This window comes from Prionailurus viverrinus, chromosome D2 (genome assembly GCF_022837055.1).
Source record: "Prionailurus viverrinus isolate Anna chromosome D2, UM_Priviv_1.0, whole genome shotgun sequence".
In the NCBI taxonomy this organism is placed as follows: Eukaryota; Metazoa; Chordata; class Mammalia; order Carnivora; family Felidae; genus Prionailurus; species Prionailurus viverrinus.
The window spans coordinates 60,957,303-60,980,549 of record NC_062571.1 but is presented as its reverse complement, the minus strand read 5'-3'; the positions used below and the strand labels follow the sequence as shown (position 1 = coordinate 60,980,549).

General features: G+C 41.6%; 1 protein-coding gene and 1 pseudogene across 3 annotated transcripts in view; both read left to right on the top strand.

The window, feature by feature from the left end:
• The window catches only part of ARMH3 (armadillo like helical domain containing 3), a 176,520-nt gene that overhangs the window by 51,285 nt on the left and 101,988 nt on the right, over positions 1 to 23,247 (top strand). For all 3 annotated transcript variants that reach the window (XM_047825888.1, XM_047825890.1, XM_047825889.1), the window contains exons 20-22: positions 3,012 to 3,100; positions 18,930 to 19,012; positions 20,184 to 20,310. In XM_047825888.1, the coding sequence (XP_047681844.1) occupies positions 3,012 to 3,100; positions 18,930 to 19,012; positions 20,184 to 20,310 (299 nt within the window). The remainder of the gene's footprint in view (positions 1 to 3,011; positions 3,101 to 18,929; positions 19,013 to 20,183; positions 20,311 to 23,247) is intronic.
• On the top strand, positions 16,957 to 18,351 carry LOC125148167 (10 kDa heat shock protein, mitochondrial-like; annotated as a pseudogene).

Below are 23,247 nucleotides of genomic sequence, written 5' to 3'. Positions count from 1 at the left end.
TGCCTTGCTTTCTCAGTTGCTTTTTCCACCTGTTCCCTAATTGAATGTCCTGAGGTTAGGGAAGATGGAGGAGATAATGAGGCATCAAGCTGACAGCGGCTGGGCAGAAGGTCACATCCTCAGGCTGAATCCACTTTCTTCATTACTACCCGTGGGCATATTTCCAGATCTCCCCACCCCCCCTCCTCCAGCCCTCTTCCCAGATTTTGGCATTTGGAGCATCAAGTCCTTTTTAGGTGAACTTCTCTGCTCCCAGCTGGGCATCAGGCCAGGTTGCTGTTCTCACTTCTCATTATGTACTGCTTTTCAGCATCGTACAGCAGAGTGAGAAATTGAAAGCAAAATGAATTTCTACCATTTCAGATAAGTTTATAATCCTCCTGGTAAAATATGAAGAAATAGAGAGTGTGGAAAGCCTTAATACTCCAAACCAGAATCTGGGTCAAAAATGAAACAATTTCACATCTGTGTATGAATGCTGTAGGTGAAGTAATAATGGAGAAAGGTACTTATAAAAAAGGAGAGAGAGAGAGAGAGAAAAGGCAAGTCTTGCCTGGAGCAGTAGGAGGTGGGGAAACTTAACCAATTAATTTCATTCCTGACTGTATTTCTTGATTCTTGCTGCCACCCCCACTGCTGCCACAGGATTTGGGAGGGAGGAGAAGTAGTCTCTGAGGAGAATATGTTTCCTTTAAGCTTCTCTTACATGCAGGACTTTCTCAGTAAGAGATTCTCAAACCTGGGGGGAGGCTCTGGAAGACAGTAGAGACGTCAGTGGACCTCACAAGAAGACTTCAGGCTAGAGTGGAACTGTCTCATGTTGAAACAGGAAACAGAATGCCCAGAGAAGCAGTACATTTAGAGTAATTCAGCCAGTATTTTTAAGGCTGTAACAGTTGTGAACATTTTCATTCTGCTTGGTAAATAGTGTAAAGTTATTGAGACCACCAGGCTGGTGTTGTCACCTGTTGGGTGGCTGCAGAAGCAGGAGCAGAGCTCAGGAACAGTGTCATAGCCTTTGAACCAGAGGGTGGTGGCAGAAGTGGGGGCACAGGTAGTATCTCCTTGCTGCTCTGCAGGGACTCCATGTTGGGTGGCATTGTCAACAGAGCCGAGGGTCAGGCTGTCCAGATCCCGGGCCATGTGAGAGGTGCTGGTGTGCAGGAATGTACTGTGCATGGTTGGTCCTTTCTCTGGCTGATTAATATTCCATTGTATGGATGTGTGACATCATTTTATTTATCCATTCGTCAGTGGATAGACATTTGTGTTGTTTATATCTTTGGCTATTATGAAATGTTACTACCAACATTCACTTACAAATTTTGTTTTTAAATGTTTATTTTGAGAGAGAGCATGTGCGTGTGCACACAAGCAGGTGAGGAGCAGAGAGAGAGAGAGAGAGAGAGAGAGAGAGAGAAGAGAATCCCAAGCAGACTCCACGCTCAGCACAGATCCTGACATAGGGCTCAATTCCACGACTGTGAGATCATGACCTGAGCCGAAATCAAGAGTTGGATGCTTAACCGACTGAGCCACCAAGTCAGCACTGCCCATCTTTCTTATTAGGGGCGTTATTATTTTTTCTTATCAATTTGTATAGACATACACATTAAGCATAGTAATGCTTTGGTATCTTTTGCTACAAGTATAATTTCCCACACGGTTTGGCTTTAATGTAATTAAAAAAATCACACAAGGTATTCATTTTTAGGAAGTAAATTTCATGAGTATTCAACTTTGTACTTTCCTCTATGGCTTTTTATGCTTTCAAAACCGTCCCCCAGTCAGAGATGAAAAATCATTTTTTGTTAGGTTTATAATGTTTATTTAAAAAAAAAATTTTTTTTAGCGTTTATTTATTATTGAGAGACAGAGAGACACAGAGCGTGAGCAAGGGAGGGGTAGAGACGGGGAGAACAGAATCTGAAGCAGGCTCCAGGCTCTGAGCTGTCAGCACAGAACCCGACGCTGGGCTCGAACTCACAAACTGCGAGATCATGACCTGAGCCGAAGTCGGTCGCTCAACCAATTGAGCCACCCAGGCGCCCCTAGGTTTATAATGTTTAAAAATGTCTTTCCTATTTGCTGCCTATTTGGAGGTACTCCCCCAAACATATATGTTATTGTGATGTGAGTAATATTGAATATTCCAGTGATCTAGAATTGTATCATCCAGTAGAAGTTTTAGTGATGAGGGGCGCCTGGGTGGCGCCGTCGGTTAAGCATCCGACTTCAGCCAGGTCACGATCTCGCGGTCCGTGAGTTCGAGCCCCGCATCGGGCTCTGGGCTGATGGCTCAGAGCCTGGAGCCTGTTTCCCATTCTGTGTCTCCCTCTCTCTCTGCCCCTCCCCCGTTCATGCTCTCTCTCTGTCCCAAAAATAAATAAACGTTGAAAAAAAAAATTAAAAAAAAAAAAAGTTTTAGTGATGATAGAAAAGTTCTGTATATTTGTGCTGTCCAGTGTTGTTGCCGCCAGCCTCATGTGGCTGTTGAGTGTTTAATAATGTGGTTAGTGCAAGTGAAGAATGAATTTTTAATTTAACTTTTAATGTAAATACAATTTAAGTTAATTATGAATTAAGCCAAAATTTCATTTAAAATTTAAAAACAAATTTAAATAGCTCTGAAGACTTAAGGTCTTTAATTTTTTATTTTTGTATCCTGTGTTTGCAACATCGAACGGAGTGGTCTAATTCTGCTTCACTGATAAATGCTTTCCTCTGGGGAAAGATAACTTAAGGGAATGGTATCCATAATGCCTAATGAATGGCTGACCTATATGTGATTATAGCCCCCTTTTCCTAGTGATAAAGGGAGTTAGCACAAGCACTGTGTGCGGGTGGCTGGGGGAGAACAGTTTAAAAGCTAAAGTGTCTTTCTTTGACATGGTACAAATTCATATCCAGCATCTTTAGTGGCCTTAGCAAAGCTGTCTTGCCAAAGTAAAGGGTATCTGCGGTGAGTTGCATCAGACTCTTAGGCTTATCCCAGTTTTCCTCTGTTACAGACGCTGCATTCAGGTAGTACATAAACTACTTTGCTACCAGAAGAAGTGTAGAGTACGCCTGCATTACACCTGGCGGGAACTCTGGTCAGGTAACTTTCTCTTCTGAATTCATCTTCTTTCTCTATATTTTTTATGAGCCTCTAGGGCTAGGCACAGATGAATTTTTTTTTTTAACTTTTTAGTTTGTTTAGGATGCTTCTAATCGAGACCTGGGAATGCCACATATCTGTTCCATACTTTCTCTCAAATTCCTTCTCCCCCGTATTTTTTTTTTATTAGCCAGTAGAAACAATTGAATATATCTCAGTTCTAATGATTCTTGCTTTGAGTAAGAGTGAGGTAGGAGGAGTCCGTACAAACTTGGATTCTCCCTCCATTCCATGTGGTAGCAGCATATGGACTATAGGGAGTCTTCTGTGTTTCCTCAGGATGAGTAATCTCAGGAGGAATGTCATAGGGAGAGGGGGCGGGGAGGGGGTGGAGAGATGGGGGGAATCCTGTTCTTTGTGTTACATCTGGCGTTATTACTGTTTACAGACAGTGTCATTTGTACCACTCCCCCTGTGCCAGAGACAAAAACAGCAAATTACAGTGTTTACTTTTGTCTTTGTATCCATTTGGTAGCCCAGTAAAGTCACAGCCACCCCTGCTGGCGGGAAGTGGTCCTTCTCTAAGGGTACAATTAATGCTGGCTTGCCACCCCTTTCTTTTGTGTAACTAAATTGGAGGTTTCAGGAAAGCAGAGGAGACATGCTCCCTGAGGCATTTGCTTACTGATAGGTCCTGTGACTTTTGTGACCTGATGGTACAATGAAGTCTTTTTCAGATGATTACAGTGGATGAATGGTTGCCCCACCCATGAGAGCTTCTCTGTATTCTCAACAGAGGAGGGTGTGTTAGTGTCAGAGCCTTTATGAGAAACAGGCCAGTAACTCCACCCCCTCCCATGGAATTCATCTCACTTGTTGTGACACATGGTTTCCTCCCAACCCAATTTGGCTTTCTAAATTTAGTCCTCTATAATGGGAAGTAGAGATCTTTAATTAATGGATTAGCAAGTTCTTTGCAGTTATTGCCAATGGTGGTGAAGGGTGAACAGGAGAAAAACACTAAGTGGCGATAGTGGCATTTTTGTATTTTAGGAGAAAAGAGTATGATTGTGTGAAAGTTTGAGATTGAGGGAATATCAGACGGTCTAAAGAGATCAAAAGAGATTGAGATGACTAAAAGGCGGTAGAATCTCCTGGGTAGAAACAATTCTTTTTAATATACAGGAGTATTGTGGTTGCCTGTAGGATAGTTATATGACTGTTAGGTTCTAAAAAGTTAGGTTTAAAGAGAAAACACAAAAATGATACAAATCTATGGATGTTGGTACAGTTGTAGGACTTACAACGAGTACAAATGGCTTATGTCTGTAACTGGGGTTAAATTACCCATTGTAATATTAACGAGTTGGTGGCAATAGTTTTTGCCTGCTTTTGATTCTTTCCTGGTTTGATTTTCTCTTTTTCTGCTTTATTTTTTATCCTAGCCGTCCTGTCTCTGGTCCTTGGGATCTCTCTGGCTTTTCTCCCATCCTCATCACCTGTGGTCCTCTTCCTCATTGTTCGTTGCATTGCCTTTTCCATGTTTCCTTTTACTGTTCACCCTAGTCTGTCTCCCTGGGGCCCGGGGCCTTCCATTACTCTCTTTCCTCCACCTTGTATCCTGTCCTTTGTGCCACTGCTGTCATACATTCTACTTGTACAGATGTTGTAAACCCCAAAATACATCGCCATCCTCTTTGTTTAAAGAGGCAATTATCAGGGCACCTGTGTGGCTCAGTCGGTTAAACGTCTGACTCTTAGTTTTGGCTCTGGCTCAAGTCATGATCTCATAGTTCGTGGGTTCGAGCCCGCATCAGGCTCTGTGCTGACACTGTGGAGCCTGATTGAGATACTCTGTCTCCCTCTCTCTGTGCCCTTCCCCCACTTGACTGTGCACTCTTTCTCTCAAAAGTAAATAAACAAACATTAAAAAAAGAGGCAACTATCTTTTAAAGAGATTAAAAATGTCTTTTATGCTTATCTTTTCTTGACCTTAGCATTTCCCCAATCTGGCTAGGAAATTGTGAGGCAGGAGACCACTTTTATTCTGTGTTGGTCAGTGACTTTAAGTCTTTGAGTACTTTGTCACGTGCAGCTCTGGTCCAAATTATGTGCTATCCCAGGATTGATTGATTGGCATTCTGTGGTCCTTGATAGGTTCAGAGGAGATGTTTATGAGGGTCATTGTAGTAATGCTTGGACGACTTCTTGTTCCTGAGGCATAGGACTTGTACTAGAGTTCTCTGCCAAATGAGGTTAGGTCCTTTTCCTATAGAGACTGGGTGAGCCTCCTGGAACCCTGGCTCCGTGTACACGGAGTGTACAGTGAGATGGAGAGCAGCAGGTGTTAAGGAAAGTTGCAAAATACTACACTAAATCTGAGGCATCAGAGCCCATAATAATGTATAATATTGCAATCAGTGAATATAAATGTGGCTGTGGTGGATCCACCCACTCCTTGGCTGGCAGTACCCCTCATATGTTGGTATGCCCATGCTTTTCTCTTTCTTTGCCTTCTAGGTTTAGGGATTTGCTAGAGATGTTTGAACCTCACGCTGGAAAATATGCTGATGTGTATAGATGCTTGACATAAATGTGCTGCAAACTTAAATGAATTTTATTTGTAAGTAAAACTGATAAGACATGTGTTGTTAGATTGGACACACAGAAGCCGTTGGGTGTCTCGGAAGCAGTTGGCTAGGGCCCAAATGCCTTTTGTCGTTTGGAATGTGGGTGTGTAGTATCACTGTGCTTAGAATGGTGATTTTATCCCTATGCTGTTTGACTATAGTCAGTTGCTCTTTGTTATTGGGGAGGTGGCCAGAGGTCCCCTTCCAGATACCCATATGGAATTCCTAGGCTTGGTCTTGTTGACAAGAAGGCAGCTGTATTAGTTGGGGGTTTGATCCTGCCTGATATGTTGGTTTTGCATATATAAGCCCTGACCTACTCCGTGCTGCCATTGTCTATTTATATGGTGCCTGTCACCATGGTATTTGAGTATGTGGGGAAATATATTTAGGCTAACTTCAAATAGAATAGGGAAAGGGATAAGTCCTGCCTCTCTCATTGCCCTCTTTTTAGCAATCACTGTTTTTCCCTAAGTTATGGAAAGTTCAAAAGCTCTTCCTTCTCTGACCTCTAGACTGCCTAGATCTCCTATTTTAGGTAAAAGATTAGGTCTTAAATCTATTCTCTATAGGGATAGAAAACTAGGTTTTATGATCAGATTCTAGGAGATAGGTCTTTACCTTTGAGAATATAATGAAAAATGATCTTTGTGTCCAGAAAAATGCCCATTTGTACATATGTATTTTGCATATAATTTTAGAGAATTCATGGCCCCCCTGAAGCCATCCATGATCCTTTGCTAAGAATCCCTGTCTTGGGGTGCCTGAGTAGCTCAGTCAGTTAAGCAGCAGACTCTTGGTCATGATCTCACAGTTTGTGAGTGCGAGCCCCGCCTTGGGCTCTGCTTGGGATTCTCCCTCTCTCTCTGTCTCCCTACTCCCCCCCCCCCCCCCCCCCCCCGCCCCAGCCGCTAGCACACTCCCTTTTCTCTCTCTCTCAAAATAAACAAACATTAAAAAAAAAAATTGAATCTCGGTCTTAATTTTAGGTTGCATGGCCTCCTAATTAATTCCGTTTTCACAGAACATCTTACTATCTGGTTTAATATTTTTCATTTACTGATCATACTGTATTCCTCCTGGGAACTTTACCTTTACAGTCTCCTCTCTGAACTTCTTAAGCTAAAGAGCACATTGGTCACTATATCTTAGTTTCTGTGTCTTCCTACAGCACTTTGGGTTTCTATTTTAGCATACTGTATTGTTTTGCTGTGTTTGCATAAGTCTGTATAATGATTTATTTAAATATCTTTCTTTCCTCTTAAAGTTCCTATAGTGCAAGGCCTGTGTTTTTATCATTGCTTTATCCTGAGCACACTACTTGGCTTATAATAGGCGTTCAGAAAACATTTGAATGAATAAATAAATGGGTAAGTGGACATGTGGAATTTCCATAATTGATGAATCAACATTCTCTTAAAGTAGCGTGGTGTTATGTCTCTGCCTGAAAACAACAACAACAATGATAACAATAATAGAACCCAGTAGGATGTTTGTTGTCATGTTTCTGTTGAGCTGATTTCATCACCTTTTTATTTGAATTGTTGATGTGACAGGGAGTGGTGGGTGATTTCACTTTCCTTTGTCTGTTTCTTCCTTACCTACAGATACATGGATTGCTTTTAACTAAGTAAAAATGGAAACTTTGTTGGTTTCTAAGCCATTAACCAAAGAATGAGCAGAATGTTTAGAGAGAAGCATGTAGTTGTTAGAGAGGAAAAGACCTGAACAAAGCTTCATGGGTGGAGTCAGCTTTTTTCACTTCCTCTGCAGGCAGAAGGGGCAGTGGGGAGGCAGTCTGCATTTAAACAGTGTAGCTTTCCATAGTCCTAAAACATGGGTCGATTTAAAGGCAGATTTATACTGACATTTTATACTCGACATTTATCTATGGATCACAGTCCTTCTTACCCTTTTGCTTTGCCACATCCCTGGTGATGTCATTATTTTTATCACCATTTGTTGGGGAAGGGAGTGGAGGTATAGAAGGGTAAGTGCCTTGCTAAGGATCATGGAACCAGATACTAAGCAGAGTCATGATTAGAACTTAGAGTTCCTGACTTCTATGCTCAGACGCAGATCACTAGGCAACATTTGCCTCCCTGCAGGAAGAAAGGCCCCTAAAGCCCCCAAAACAATCTGTTCAGCTTCACTGTGCTAAATAGCGTCCAGAGCATTCACAGCTTTGTGAAAAAGAGAGAAATTGTACATGGCCTGACCTTTTAGATACCTACTGGGAGATATGGAAAACCCAGAGAGTGTCACAGCTTTGTGGATCCAGCTGGCTTTCTCATCGCTGGCAGAAGCCTGTGACTTCATGGTTAGGTATACCTTGAGACTGGGAATTGAGAGGCTTTTGTTGGAAGCTTGTTACGTTGTAGGTGTTGTCATACAGGACTGAAAATTTTCAAGAGAAAGACTGACCTGAGCCTTAGGTAGATCTGTGCATTCTTGTATAACTTTGACAGCTTTTCAGCCCTTCCTGATTTGGGGAAACTATCCTTTGAACTTTTAATTATCAGCTTTTTTTTTTTTTTTCTTGTTTAGTTTCTTTTTTAAACTTTCAATTTAAAAACATTTTTAATTTTGATATAATTATAGAGTCAGGAAGTTGCAAAAATAGTATAGCGAGTTCTCGCACCCTTCACCCAGCTTCCTCCAATGGTGACATCTTATATAACTCTACAATATTGCCTCTTTTAGATTTGAAGAAGGTGTAGGGAGGAGGGAAGGACAAGCAGTAAACAGCTAGAGTAGATGGGAAGAGGAATTTTGGCAGCTGCTGTTGCTATTTTGTTTTTAAAATTGCTTTTTAAATTGTTCTTCCTCTTTCCCCCAAATTTTCTCTGATGTAGGAGAAGATGTTACAAGATGTATTCTAGGCTTGATGTGCCTAATTAAGAGTGCTCTAGCTTCCATGTGCAAAAAGATGGAGGCTTCTTTCTTCTGTGGATAATCAATTCCTCTTAGAATGTTTTAATACAGGGTCATTAGAACGCATTTTTCTGTTTCCATAATTTGGTTACGAAAGATTCTGTACAGCAGCGTAGAAAGCCCCAGGACTGAAAAAGAATGCCAGGAAACTCTTTTTTTCCTTCAAATCACCACATTTGGCTAAATCTGAAATTTATACTATTTTGACTCTTTCTTTCATCCCCTCAGAAACTTGGCAGAAGCAAAAGATAAGAATTTCTAACAGGTTTAGCCTGTTAGAGGGAGAAAAAGATTCCCACCAGAAAGCCCCTAAAAAGAGTGAGAAATCTCTGTTCTTTTCTCTGCACATGAAGTCACTTCCTATCCAGAGAAATGTCAACTCTTACAGGCCCATTAGCATCTTGTCAACTAAAAGAGACAGAGGAAGGAGTAGCTGTGCTTTTGTTGCTTTGCCTGTACTAGTTCTAAAGGAACATATCATTTGGTTTCATGAGGTGCCATTGTTTCTAGATCTCCAGTGAGCAGGATAGGTCTGTGACTGGTTTCTGTCATTTTGGCAGGTAAAGTTCTTGATTCCACATCACATGCCCCCACTGAGACACGGTCTCACTGACTATTAGATTTCTTAAAGGGTGATGATTTTGGCTACCTTTCAGCTAGGCAGTGCTGGAAAAAATAAGCAGGTGGTATAGGGCCCTAGAAGGCAGTGGCTTCTGAGCAAGGTTACAGGCGGCTGCACAGGAATGAGGTGGATGGGATCCTGCATTTCCCAGAGTCTGAGTTCCATCTGGGAACTTTCACCTAAGGGCTCATTTTCATGGTAAAGAAGAGGGTGTGTGGTAACTGGAAGAATTGCAGTGTCCCCAAGTAAACAGAGACTTAGAGATAGCTGAGAACCTTATTTTCCCTTCTAAGCAGACTACACTTCAACAGCAAGGAAAATGTAAGATAGAACCTAATTTCCACTTCCAGAAAAGATTTGTAGGGGTGCCTGGCTGGCTTAGTCAGAAGAGCATGCCACTCTTGATCTCGGGGTCACGAGTGTGGAGATCTCGGGGTCCTGAGTGTAGAGCTTACTTAAATAAAAGTTTAAAAAAATGATAAAGAGAGGATTTGTTCTTTTTTCCAGTTCATCTGGAGGACTGTGGAGTCTTCAGCTGTGCAGCCTATTGATGTACTTTTTTTTTCTTATTGTGGTAAAGTCACATAATGCTTACCATCTTAACTTTTTTTTTTTTTTAACGTTTATTTATTTTTGAGACAGAGACAGAGCATGAACGGGGGAGGGTCAGAGAGAGGGAGACACAGAATCTGAAACAGGCTCCAGGCTCCGAGCTGTCAGCACAGAGCCCGACGCGGGGCTCGAACTCACGGACCGCGAGATCATGCCCTGAGCCGAAGTCGGCCGCCCAACCGACTGAGCCACCCAGGCGCCCCACCATCTTAACTTTTTAAATGTACAGTTCAGTGATGCTAAATGTTCACATTGTTGTGCAGCCATCACCACCATCTATTCCCATAACTCTTTTCATCTTGTAAAACGAAAACTCTATGCCTATTAAACCAGAACTCTCCATTCTTTCCTTTGCCAGCCCCTGGCAACCAGCGTTCTACTTTCTGTCTTTATGATTTTGATTACACTAAGCACCCCAACTAAGTGAAATCCTACAGTGTTTGTCTTTTTGTGACTGGCTTATTTCACTTACTGTAATGTCCTCAGGTTTAAGAAATCAGATTCTCCCTCAGACTTGGCATTTTTGGTTGTTACTATTTTTGTTTATTATTTTTATTTTTATTTTTGTAGGTTGCTTCTGCCCAGGATCAGCCCGAGTATAAACGTTATGTCTTCTTCACTCTCTTCTGAGACTTTTCTTGGGCGTGTGCAGTCACTTTTTAATTTTCCCTGTATATGCAGTTGTTTTACTTTTTTAAGTTTATTTATTTATTTTGAGAGAGTGAGCGAGAGAGAGCATAAGCGGGGGAGGAGCAGGGAGAGAGGGAGTGAGAGAATCCCAGTCAGGCTACATGCTGAGCCTGATATGGGGCTCAGTCCCCTGAACCAAACCGTGAGATCATGACCTGAGCTGAAATCAAGAGTTGGACACTCAACTGACTGAGTCCCCCATGTGCCCCTATGTGATTGTTTTTGAATGTTCTAGTCTTTAATGTCTGGCTCCCAAAAGGAGAAAGACAAAAGAAATGAAGGTGGAGAAAAAAGGGGCACTTGGCCCTTTAAATATTGTGGATGTAATTTATCTGCATGGGACAGGGCTTGCCCATCAGTGAGGGGAGGTACAACAATTATGGCTGCCTGCTTTCTCTGCATCTCTGTAATCAGAAGCAACAATCAGCTATCAGAGCACAGATCCCCAGTATTTGGAGGACAGGGTCCTTTTTGCCCACCTTAGCTCCTATAGACTGCTGCAGGACCAAGTGCATAGCTGCTTGCCACATGGCTGGTGGGGAGCAAGTGGGGGATGGACAGCTGCTTCTGTGGTAAGAGCTCAGATTGCCCAAAATTAACCAAAACTTACCATCCAGGTCTTCCCCAGAAGTTGCCAACTTCTACCAGACTTCAGAGTTCCACAGTAGTTAACATCAGACAAATTCTGCTACTGCAGTTACTGTCTAGGTAGGGAGAGAGTTTCCTGGTACTTCCTACTGTGCTGTCTTCCCAGAGTCCTCCCACTGGATATACTAACTTTTGTGTTCTGTTCACCTGGAGAGGCTCATAATGCACAACCAAAGCCATTTCATTCTCTTGTTTGATTCATTGGCCTCTTTTAGTGAGGTGCTTGGGTTTGCAGCCAGACAGATGCCAATATTCTGAGAGGCCACCTGGTGTATCTTAAAATTATTCTGTTGGTAGGTATTGGCTTTTAAGTCCTTCCGGTGCCACTTTGCTCACTGACAGTGAGCCTGCTGATTCTTGGGCAGTGTCCTTGGGTAATCGGTGATTTTGTCCAGAGATGGTGGAATTGGCTAGAGTTTATAGTGCCTCTGGGGTTTTGGAGGCATTGGCTTGTTACACTAGTGCTATTTCTAGCCTGTCCTTGGAGTTCCTCTGCCTTTCTTCTAAGCAAGTGAGATGCTAATATTGCTCTTTTATCAGTCACTGTGAAATTACCCATTTCCCCAAATGAACCTGGTTTGATTTGGATCTGTGGAGTCTCATCCTAACTCTAGGCCAGGCCAGAAAATGGGGCCTCGTTGAGTCTTGTCTTTGCTTTCTATCTCTTTTTTTCTCATAGTATGTTTAAGCTATTCAAACAGGCAGAGAGCTCTCTGACCTGATTCTTTTGAGACATTTATTTGTACTCTGCTAGAGGCTCTCTGTCTCCTTCCTGTTTTTAATATTATTTAAATCTCATTCACTTGGTTTTGTGATTAAACCTCCCCTCTGCTTCTCTGAGGCAGGCATCTGAGCTACCACTTAATTGTGTCTTCCTGTAGTTGGCTTGTTCTCTGCACCTGGTTTACCTTAATGTGGGGGACAGGTTGTAGTCCTGGAGAAGTTCCCGTATCCATTATTCATTCTACTCTTCTACATGACAACACAGTTTGCTGCTACTCTCTCCTTGAATTCAAAGCAGTTTAGGGAAAAATCTGGGCAAGTCCTCATTATGTGGGGTACATTAATGTTAGGAGCAGCTCTGCAAACCAGGTTCCTTGTGGGGTGGGAGAGGCCTGTGTGCAGTGGCAGGATTCTCAGGTGGATAGTCCCCGAACCTGTACACTCGCCTATATTCCACATGTGTCTCATACAGAAGTCAGAACTTCAGTGCACTGTTGCCATACTTGATGCACAAGGCTCCCCAAGGGAGGGAGCTTGGGCCAAAACTAAGTGTGAGACTGACAGGCCCCTCTAGTAGAGTTAAAAGAGGCAGCAGTTGCAGCCAGTTTGTAGTTCCTGAAAAAGAGCCCAGAATCAAAGTTTTCAAAGTGCCTGGTGGAAAAGACTTTCCAATGAAGAAACAAGTGTGTATGGAGCACCCATTTCCCTACAGCTAAAACATATAGGATGTGTAATATAATACCTCAAGTATTTCACTGACGTAACTTCTCTATTTTTCCACTCTGTGTAGGTTAAGAGTTTTTGGAGCCAGGTATCTGGATCCTCCTTTTGTAGTGTTAGCAAAGATTAGGAGTCTAATCCAGGATTCCTGAGGATTTCCTAGAATATTGTTGGTACTTAAGTGCATTGGTAGCTTTGATTGTGAACTTTGATCATTATTCTGGAGACTGCCATAGTGTTATCTTGAAGGCTACTCAGGATTCATTTTGACTTTTCATTCCTGCCCAAGAGTCCATGGTTCTCTGTTGATTGTGTATATTTGGCTCTTTTTCTTTAACCCATCAAAGAGGAAACATCTTTGCATGCTTGGCTGGGTACTCCATACTATATATATGTATTGTGATGTAAAGTGTAGCTGGTCCCTTATGCTGAGTACATAGAAAGTTTTGATGGGTGTTTGTAGGGCTCATGCTTGTGTTGGTGGAAAGAAAAACATTGACCTTTTATTTGCTTTTAATTAGTAAAACATACATAACATAAAATTTACCATTTTTAAGTGTATGATTCAGTGGCATTAAGTACATTCTCATCATTGTTGCAAACATCTCCACCTTCCATCTCCAGAATTTTTTTCATCTTCCCAAACTGAAACTCTCTGTACCCATTAAATAATAACTCTATATTTCTCCCTCCCCCACTCCTGGCAACCACCATTCTACCTTCTGTCTCCGTAAATTGCCCAACCTGGGTACCTCATATAAATTGAATCATTTAGTATTTATCTTTTTGTGACTGACTTCTTTCACTTTGCATCCAAAAGCTGTGCCCTTCTGTTTTGTGGGGATGAACAACCATTGCTCTTCAAATGAGCAAAACTATTTACACAGTGTTGAGTTATTATAACGTGGGCCCTTCTTCTTTGGAAATATCTTAGACTAAGGGTCAAGTCTTTGGTAAGGAAGAGTGGTGTAGTCTCTTCTCCCCCTTCAAAAACTATTTATTTAAAAAATGGAAACATGGGGGCACCTGGGTGACTCAGTTGGTTGAGTATCTGACTCTTGGTTTCAGCTCAGGTCATGATCTCATGGTTCACGGGTTCAAGCCCCACGTTGGGCTCTGCGCTGACAGCACGGAGCCTGCTTGGGATTCTGTCTTCCTCTCTTTCTGCCCCTCCCCTGCTGTCCCTCTCTCTCTCAAAATAAATAAATAAAAACCTTAAAAAGATGGAAACATGATAAACTAAAAGGTTAGATTTTTTTTAAGTACATCCTTCCCCTCTTATCTCCACAATGACTACAACATGTACTTGATACCAAACTCTTACAAAGACTAATTAACAACGCTATGTTTATACAACCAACCCCTTATCTTTTATAGTTATCTTAACTCTTCTCTCTATGTACTGCTACTTCTGTGACTGTCTGTGGAACAGTTTGGCTGGTCATGTGCCCAGACAACACCAAGTAGACAAGTGGATAGATATAAAGGGCAGTTTTCTAAAAATATGTGTATGTGTGTGAAGAGTGGTGAACCAGGAGCCAGCCAGCATGAGCTCTGTGCTACTTATGTGTTGGCACTGAGATCCCGAGTGCCAGTTCTCTACTGTCCTTGAACCTGTCCCTGGCTGACATCAAGCTATTCTCTTCTTTGGTCTGCAGTTAAATCCTGTGCATAACTCTGTACCATAACAGCTTATGAATAAGCCTGGCTGCGAATTATTTATACCAGTGTTTTTGTTTTGTTTCTGTTCTGATTTTGCATAAAGAAAGGGGATCTTGACTCCCTTTAAAATCCAGATCCAATCACATTCCATGTTCAGTATTTAATTTTAAAGGGGGCAGAGCTGAGTGAGGAGTGAGGGGTATAGGCACAGTTTTAGTTGACAGTTAGTGATGTTTCTCCCTTTCCTTTCTCTCTTTCTCCTTCCCCTTCCGTTCCCCTGCATGCTGGCTTCCTTCCTTCTTTCCGTCTTTCCGTCCCTTTCTTTCTTTCTTTCTTTCTTTCTTTCTTTCTTTCTTTCTTTCTTTCTTTCTTTCTTTCTTTCTTTCTTTCTTGATACTACAAAGGAAGCAGAAACAGAGAAGAGGGGATAGAGGTGTGTGAGAGGTGAGCTGTAGAGAACAATGAGAGCAGATACAGAGGTCCTGCTAAGGCGTTTGATGCTGAGAGAAGCTGCTTGGGAGTCTTAGTGTTGCAAATGGACAGTAGAGAGGTAATAATGAGGTATTAAACACCTGTATTCTAATAAGTAGCTCAGGACCAAGAGAAAAAGTGGACCAGAAATGTGAAAATAACCTGGAATAGTGAGTAGGTAGAGAAAGTTATAAACTAGAGTCTAGAGAAGTGTTGGGAACAGTGTAGTCAGCAAATGTAAGCACACCATTTATAGGTAAGTGTCTTTTCCTTTAACATAAAACTCCATTTGGAGTTTATTTAATCCACCTTTATTTAATTTTAATGGAATGGCAGAAAGAACACTAAACCGCAGACCAGGTTTTAGTCCCAGCTTAGTCACCAGCTCCTTGCGGTGGGTGGGTGGGGAGGGGAGGAAGTGTTTTCTTATCCAAAAACAAGGGAACTGGATTCATGATCTCCAGGGTCCTTTCTAGTTCCAAAAATCAACTATATTGAAAGCTCACAGGGGTGCCTGGGCAGCTCAGTCGGTTAAGCGTCTGACTTCAGCTCAGGTCATGATCTCACAGTCTGTGAGTTCGAGCCCTGCGTCAGGCTCTGGGCTGACAGCTTGGGAGTCTGGAGCCTGCTTCAGATTCTGTGTCTCCCTTTCTCTCTGCCCCTCCCCTGCTCATGCTCTGTCTCTCTCTGTCTCAAAAATAAATAAAAACATTAAAAAAAAAAAAAAAAAAAGAAACCTCACAGACTTAGAACTCCCACCACATCAGGTCAGAGGATAGCACACTATGTGTGTGTTGTAGGGGACACCACACAGTTGACAGAGTGAGCGCAAAGTCAGGGCGATGATGAAGGAGAAAGAAAGCACTATTCCACGGGAGGTTGGGGCATTCCCTCTTGAGGAATTGTGGTCCCTGATGTCAGAGGTTTGTGGGAGCCAATTTTAAGGTTGCTTTGTTCATTTTCTCTGCCTGTTAAATTTCCTCTAGAGAATGACTACTTCCAGGTGAGAAGACCCTGGCCTTTTTGGGATGTGGGGGCAGGTCGGGGTCTGCTTGAATTATCAGGGGTAGAATGCGGGTTCTCTCTGGTGCTGACAGTATCGCAGTGCTGGATTGTCCTTCTCAGTGCTGTTTGGCTCCACTGATGTCTGTGGTAGTTGGGACACAGGGTGCCTCTTGGTCTGTGGCAGAATTGCTCTCTTCCTCCCCTTGTATTTATCACTTTGTCATCCCTGGCTCTGAATCCCAGAGATCAAGACTAGCTGTAGTCCAGCAGAGAAGCAATAAATCATTGTTCCCACTTCCTTTTCTCCAGGTTTTCTGCCCCTTAATTACCACATAACCACTGCTGAGGCTGCATCTTTTTGCTGTGTGTGTTGGGGACAAAAGTCCTCGTTGATTGGATGTGTGCAAAAGCTGCTTTGTCTCTCTCCAACCATTATGTTTTGTAGAGTGCCAGGTGCTCTACCCATCCTTTTCTCTTGTCTCTTGTGAATTTATAGAGTCTGATTGTCAGGTTATTTATCCATTAACAGGGCTTGTCCAAGCTCTGGGGGTAGGGAGTGGTGTGGGCAATCCTTAAATAACTCAGCAAGATGATCTTCATTGAAGATAGATGTTTGGGCTAGCTTAGTCATTTTTATGTGGATTTCAGCTAGACCCCTTCATTCTCTGAGCTCCTGGTAGGAGTTAAGCAGGTTGTGTGATCTAGAATGGGCTCCTATGGAGCTTTTTTTGGGTCTAGTCCAACAGATTGCTTGTTAACAGACAACATCAAAAGGGCCACCTGCCTGTCATTTGCCTTTCCATTATGAAATCTCCGAGAACTGGAGTCAGCGTAAGGGTGAAGAGTTCATAAATGAGGATGCCTATCACCTTCATCTCTAGCAAGGCTTTTTTGCTATTTGAGGGGAAGATTCAGGCTTTAGAAACAGAACGTAGACAGGCTCTTGTACTTTTCCTTGCCTGCTGTTTCTTTACTGTACCTGTGATTTCAGAGGTTGAGAGTAAGGGGTGTTGTGTGGCAGGTGGCAAGTGTCTGGAGAGTCTTACTCCTACTCATCATTGCCTGCTGTTTCAAATCAAAGCTAACATCTTTTCTCGAGGGGTAGTAAACTTCACACAAAGCTCAGACAGCATGGGAGAATGGACTTCTTTGCTGGCAAAGAAGCAGGTATGGTCTTAGAAAAGGAGAGGTCAAGCCTTTTTTTATATCTGTGGGAGTAGAGAGGCTTGAGGGGGAGAAGACAGAAGGACCGCCAATTGCTTGCAGCTGCTGAGCTCCTTCTGTAAGGTTTCCCATCAAGTAGGGGAGGTAGGTACAGGGACAGTAGTCATGATGGGCACAGAAGTAGGATTTATTTCGTGATTACGGGTGAAAAAGTACAAGGCGACTGGTGATTTATGCTTAATATTTATTTGCAAAAATGTCTTTATACCTACATGTTAAGCCAGAGACTTAACAGTCAGTCTTTTAGCTGAGGTTGCTTGGGTTTTAATCCTCATTAAGAATTACCAGACAGAGGGGCGCCTGGGTGGCGCAGTCGGTTAAGCGTCCGACTTCAGCCAGGTCACGATCTCACGCTCTGTGAGTTCGAGCCCCGCGTCAGGCTCTGGGCTGATGGCTCGGAGCCTGGAGCCTGTTTCCGATTCTGTGTCTCCCTCTGTTTCTGCCCCTCCCCCATTCATGCTCTGTCTCTCTCTGTCCCAAAAATAAAAATAAACGTTGAAAAAAAAAAAAAAAAATTAAAAAAAAAAAAAAAAAAAAAAAAAAAAGAATTACCAGACAGAAAGGGGACCTTTTAGGTAAATGTTGTCATGGTTGAGAGAGGACAGAGCAAGTTGTACTTTTGTTTGAATAGTTAAGGGCTTTTTTTTTTTTTTCTCTTCACGAGCTGTTTTCCTGTCTAGAGCTGAAGTCCAATATCGTTGGCATTTCTGGTGACCGGTTAGAATTGAAAGATGTCCCTCTTAACCATGGTGTTTGAAACAAATGTATAACTAAAACTTAGTGACGTGACATGCTAGCCACGTAGGGTGAGAGGGGGATCTTCATTTTAATCTATAAATTGAGCAAATGTGGTAAGTAAATCTGGAATACTAAGATGTCCTTTTTATAGTCAGATTTGCAAGCTTACTTGCTATTTAAGAAGTTGCACGAAGAGGTGGGACTGTGGGTCTCCTTGAGACGTGGCAGCTCCAGAGCAGAGTACGCACTGCGGTGCCCGGAGTCACAGCAGGACAGGCCTTTAGAAAGTTTCCTTCCCTTTGAGTTTTAGTTGAAAGGAGGGCAACCAAAGCTGTAACCAATGGAAGCATTGTACTTCCAGAACAATCTCCAGGAGAAGTATTACAAGCAACAGTGATAGCTGTTAGATCCGGCTCTAAAGGGAAGGCTGGAGAGATTCAACTAGTTAGAGATCCAACTAGGAAGTTGGAGACTAAGTTCTTTCAGAATGTGGAGGCACTAAAGTAGTTCTAGATGACAAGGATTATTTCTTATTTAGAGATGGTAACGTTCTTGGAAAGTATGTAGACTGAAAAAAAATCATTTTTGAAATGGCATCAAGTGAAGCTGCCATTAAGGTTGTTAAATATTTCATCATGTAAATAATTTTCATGTTTCTGTTTTATAATAAATTAATGGTATCCAAAAAAAAAAAGTGGCACAAAGAAGTAGATTTTTAGAAACCTTCTATGGGCAGATAAGCAGATATGTGCTTGGGAAGATCAGTGCTTGCTTCAAATATATCTCCCTTACCTGCTTTTATTTACTTCATTAAAGTTTATTTATTTATTTTGAGAGAGTATGTGTGTATGAGCAGGTGAGAGCCAGAGAGAGGAGAGAGAAAATCTATGCTGACAGCACAGAGCCTGACATGGGGTTTGATTTCATGAATCATGAGATCATGACCTGAACAGAAACCGAGATTCAGATGCTTAACCAACTGAGCCACCCAAGCAGCCCTACCTTACCTGTTTTTAAAAAGTTCTTGGTAGCTGTGACTTACTCATTCTAGACCTATTTGGATTTCTTAGAATTAAGTGTATTTTCATTGCTTTCATTTAACTTTATTGATTATTCTTTGAATAGCTTGTTGATTTTTTTTTTTTTTAAGCCTTGATAAATTTGCTGAAGTTCCTTATGTCAAATGAGACCGTACTTTTGGCCAAACACAACATTTTTACATTAGCCCTTATGGTGAGTAACAAAAAATATTTCTTAAGGGGAATGGGAGATACGGGCTTCTAGTTATGGAAAGATTAAGTCATGGAGATAAAAGGTACAGTATAGGGAATATAGTCGTTGGTGTTGTAATAGTGTTACATGGTGACAGGTGGTCACTACACTTGCAGTGAGCACAGCACAACATATAGACTTGTTGAATCCCTGTATTATACACCTGAAACTAATGTAATGTGTGTCAACTGTACTTAAAAACAATTTTTTTTCCTTTTTTCTGAAGCCACATCCTAAAATCGAGATGGGCCAGTTTGAAATAGGAGCTGGGATTATGGGGACGGAGCCACTGGCGGAGCCAGGCCTTTATTTTCCTTTTGGGTTAGACTTTCTAGTCTGGTGCTCCCCACTCTTCCCACTCTCACCTATGTCTTTGGAAAACTTGAGACTCTTTTTCATGAGAGTATATTGTCTGGCAGGGGCAGGTATGGGTCAGTCTCTGTGAACCTTGGTCCCAGGTGAGAGACTACTAGACTGCTGTAGTCTCTGTGTTGGTACAGAGCAAAGCCTGGAGAGGTGTCCCAGCCAGATGAGTGGTTCCATCATGGCTGTACTTGGTTTCAGAGGAACATTACATATTCCTGTTTATCAGACTAGTTATTTGGGGTAGAAGGAGGGCATTGTGCCTTTTGACTATCTTTTTAGGATATTATCCAGTGTGTTCATAAATGTTTAACATGTGGGTGGGGAGGAAGCCCTGATTTTTGTAGCATTTGTGGATTTCTATGGTAAAACTACTCTCACCATGGCCAATTTCAAGCTAACGATGTGACATTGTTGAATACAGAGTTGGGGAGATGATCAATGATACACCATTCTATGATAGTCCTACCACACAGGTATAAGAGTTGTAAATGAATCTCAAGAACATAATACTAAAAGATAGAAAGTAATTAGGAAGTTGTGAGTTTGAGTATTACCTTCATTTTAATATAATTTATTGAAATGTAAGTTTATATGTTAATTTTTAATAATGGCTTTGTTAAACAACCAGCTCACAAAATTTCTGAAAATATAACAGTCAGTTCTTGTTCTTATGAGCCAGTAAGAACTGACTACAGCATATTACTGATAATACCATTCTGGTCTTCATAGCTTGATGCCTGTGTATGGGCTTTTGCTTCTTTTTTAGATTGTGAACCTGTTTAATATGTTTATCACATACGGTGACACATTCCTGCCCACTCCCAGCAGCTATGATGAACTCTACTACGAGATTATCCGCATGCACCAGAGCTTTGACAACCTCTACTCTATGGGTAAGCTGTCTTTTCTTTTTGTTCTCCTCTCTCTGTCAGCTGTGGTTTTTGGCATGTAAGAGGAAAAAAAACTATCAAAGATTTTCTTCTGGTTGCTTGGTGCCCTGCTTGGCATAGAAATACAGAAGTCTCTTCTCAGTAAATAGGAAGTTGTATGTGCAGTTCTTTGCTTTTAGGCACTCAAAGCTGATTGCAGTAGAAAGCTGGTTAGCAGCCCTGTAGCCCTTATGTTTATGAGAGAGAGAGAGGGAGAGAGAATAGGGAGGCCTGTGGATTTAGTGACTGTTAGTGAGATGGGAGTGAAAGAGTGGGTGGAAATTGACAGCATAAATAGAAGAGCTTGAATCCCAAAGGAACATTGTGTGATTTGAGAAGGTACAGGATTTTAAAGAGTTTTAATGTACCTATGTATTTTTAGCATAACATACAAGAGGAAGTGGGCATTAGATAAAAATCGCTCTTGCAAACCTTTTGGTGATTGGCTCAATGAAAATTTACTCTGCGGCCATAGTAAATATAACTTATTTCTGAAAGAGGACTTGTATCCCTGTCAATTTGAGTGAAGAGTCTAGTCAGACCTACCTGGAGTTGGAAAGGTTAGGAAAGGTTTCTATAGATTACACAGAAGCAGAAAGCCCTTCACTAAAGCTATTTAAAAAAAACCCCGAAAACCTAATTTACTAGCTTTATTAAGGTAGAATTGATATATAATAAACTGTACTGTGTTGAAAGTATACAATATTTGATGAGTTTTGACATACATATATGTACCTGAAGCTATCACTACAATCAAGATAATGAACATATCTGGGGCACCTGGATGGCTCAGGCGGTTAAACGTCCAACTTTGGCTCAGTCATGATCCTGCGGTTCATGAGTTTGAGCCCTGCATCGGGCCCTGTGCTGACAGCTCAGAGCCTGGATCCTGCTTTATATTCTGTGTCTCCCTTTTTCTCTGCCCCTTCCCCTCTTGCACTCTATGTCTGTCTCTCTCTCAAAAAATAAATAAACATTAAAAAAAAAAAAGGAAAAAACAAGATAATGAACATATCTGTCATTTACCAAAAGTTTCCCTATATCCCTGTATGTCCCTCCTGCCACCTCTTACCATCCTTATCCCTTGCTTTCTGTCTCTGCAACCACCGATCTGCTTCCTGTCACTACAGATTGGTTTGCTTTATCCCTTTTGTTGAGACTATTTGTGAAAACTCTCATATCTTGAGAAAACTAGAGGGGATTTGGAACAAGTACTAGGAGAAAGAGTAGAAGCAAACAGTAGAAAAGAAGGATTGCCCAGGAGGAGCAAAATTTTTTGTAATATATTTTATTTTTTAGAGCAGTAGAGGAAAACTTTTGAGAGGCGTGTATAGCTTTGCTGTGATGTCTTTGGCAGTGGAAGTAAGACCTTGTATCAGTAGGATGTTTTCAACTGCAAGTATCAAAAACTGACTTAAACTACCTTAAACAATAGGAAGATTATTTCACCTGGCAAGAATTCTAAGGAATGACAACTCCAGAAAGGTGTGATCCATTGCTCAGTGTTTGCAAGGACCAGGTGTTTTCTGTTTCTCCTCTCTTATTCTCAGAATAACAGCTTTAGCATCAGGTCAGTTCCCCTGAGGATAGCAAGTTCCAGTTGTCACATCAAGACACATGGTCTTTTTTTTTTTTTTTTTTTAGGAGCTATTAAGTGTTCTATGAGAACCCTCTAGCAGACTTCCTATTGTCAAATGTGCTCAGTGTTCCTTGTGGGGTTTGCGTCCGCCCAGCTTTATCTATATCCTTGTTTTCAAGAATTTGGAATTTTCTGAGGGTGAAAAGCTACCCCAGAGGTCTTAGCAACCATTAATAGATGAATAAAGATGTCTTTCAGTGAGGAAAGGAAGGGGAGTTGGAGTGGGGGAGATATTTTATAGAAGCCTGACATACCTACTCAGCTGGGCCATGTGCACAGTCAAATGAGGTAAGCCTTTGTAGCTACAGCAACAAGATAAGAGGAGATATCTGGGCATGCTCACATCTGACAAGGGAATTAAAATGTTAACCAGGTGAGCGCAAATAGGAAAATGAGAAATTTCACTAAATGAAATACAACAAACAGAGCATGTTTCAGTGCTTTCCATTTTATGTAAAGTATGATGAAAAAACATTTAGTTTTTTAAGTCAGGTTTTTAAATTTTTTTTTTTTCAACGTTTATTTATTTTTGGGACAGAGAGAGACAGAGCATGAACGGGGGAGGGGCAGAGAGAGAGGGAGACACAGAATCGGAAACAGGCTCCAGGCTCTGAGCCATCAGCCCAGAGCCCGACTCGGGGCTGGAACTCACGGACCTCGAGATCGTGACCTGGCTGAAGTCCGACGCTTAGCCGACTGCGCCACCCAGGCGCCCCTTAAGTCAGGTTTTTAAAGGTATACTTCCATATATAGTAAAATGCACCCTTTTTAATGTATAGTTCTGAGTTTTGACAACTGTGTGGAAGTATAATTATCACAAAAAAATGAAGAAGTGAAAGAGTGTCATCATCCCAGAAAGTTCTCTTGTGCTCTTGTGAGGTCAGCTCCTTCACTCATCCTAAACCTGTAGTAGCCACTAACCTGTTCCCTGACCCCAGAGTTTTGTGGGGTTTTTTGTTTTTTGTTTTTGTTTTCATAGTTTTGCTCTTTCAAAAAACCCCAAAGATGAGGTCATATAGTCTTTTGGGTCTGGCTTCTTTTACACAGTAATTCATTTGAAATTCATCTATGTTGATGCATATATCAGTAGTTTATTCCTTTTTATCATAGAATAAATCCCATTGTAAGACTATGCCAGCTTGATTTATCCATTTCTAGGTTGAAGGACATTGAGAGGTTCCAGATTTTAGCGATTATGAATAAAGCTCCTGTAAACATTATTGTACAGGGTTTTATATGAACACAAGCTTTTATTTCACTTG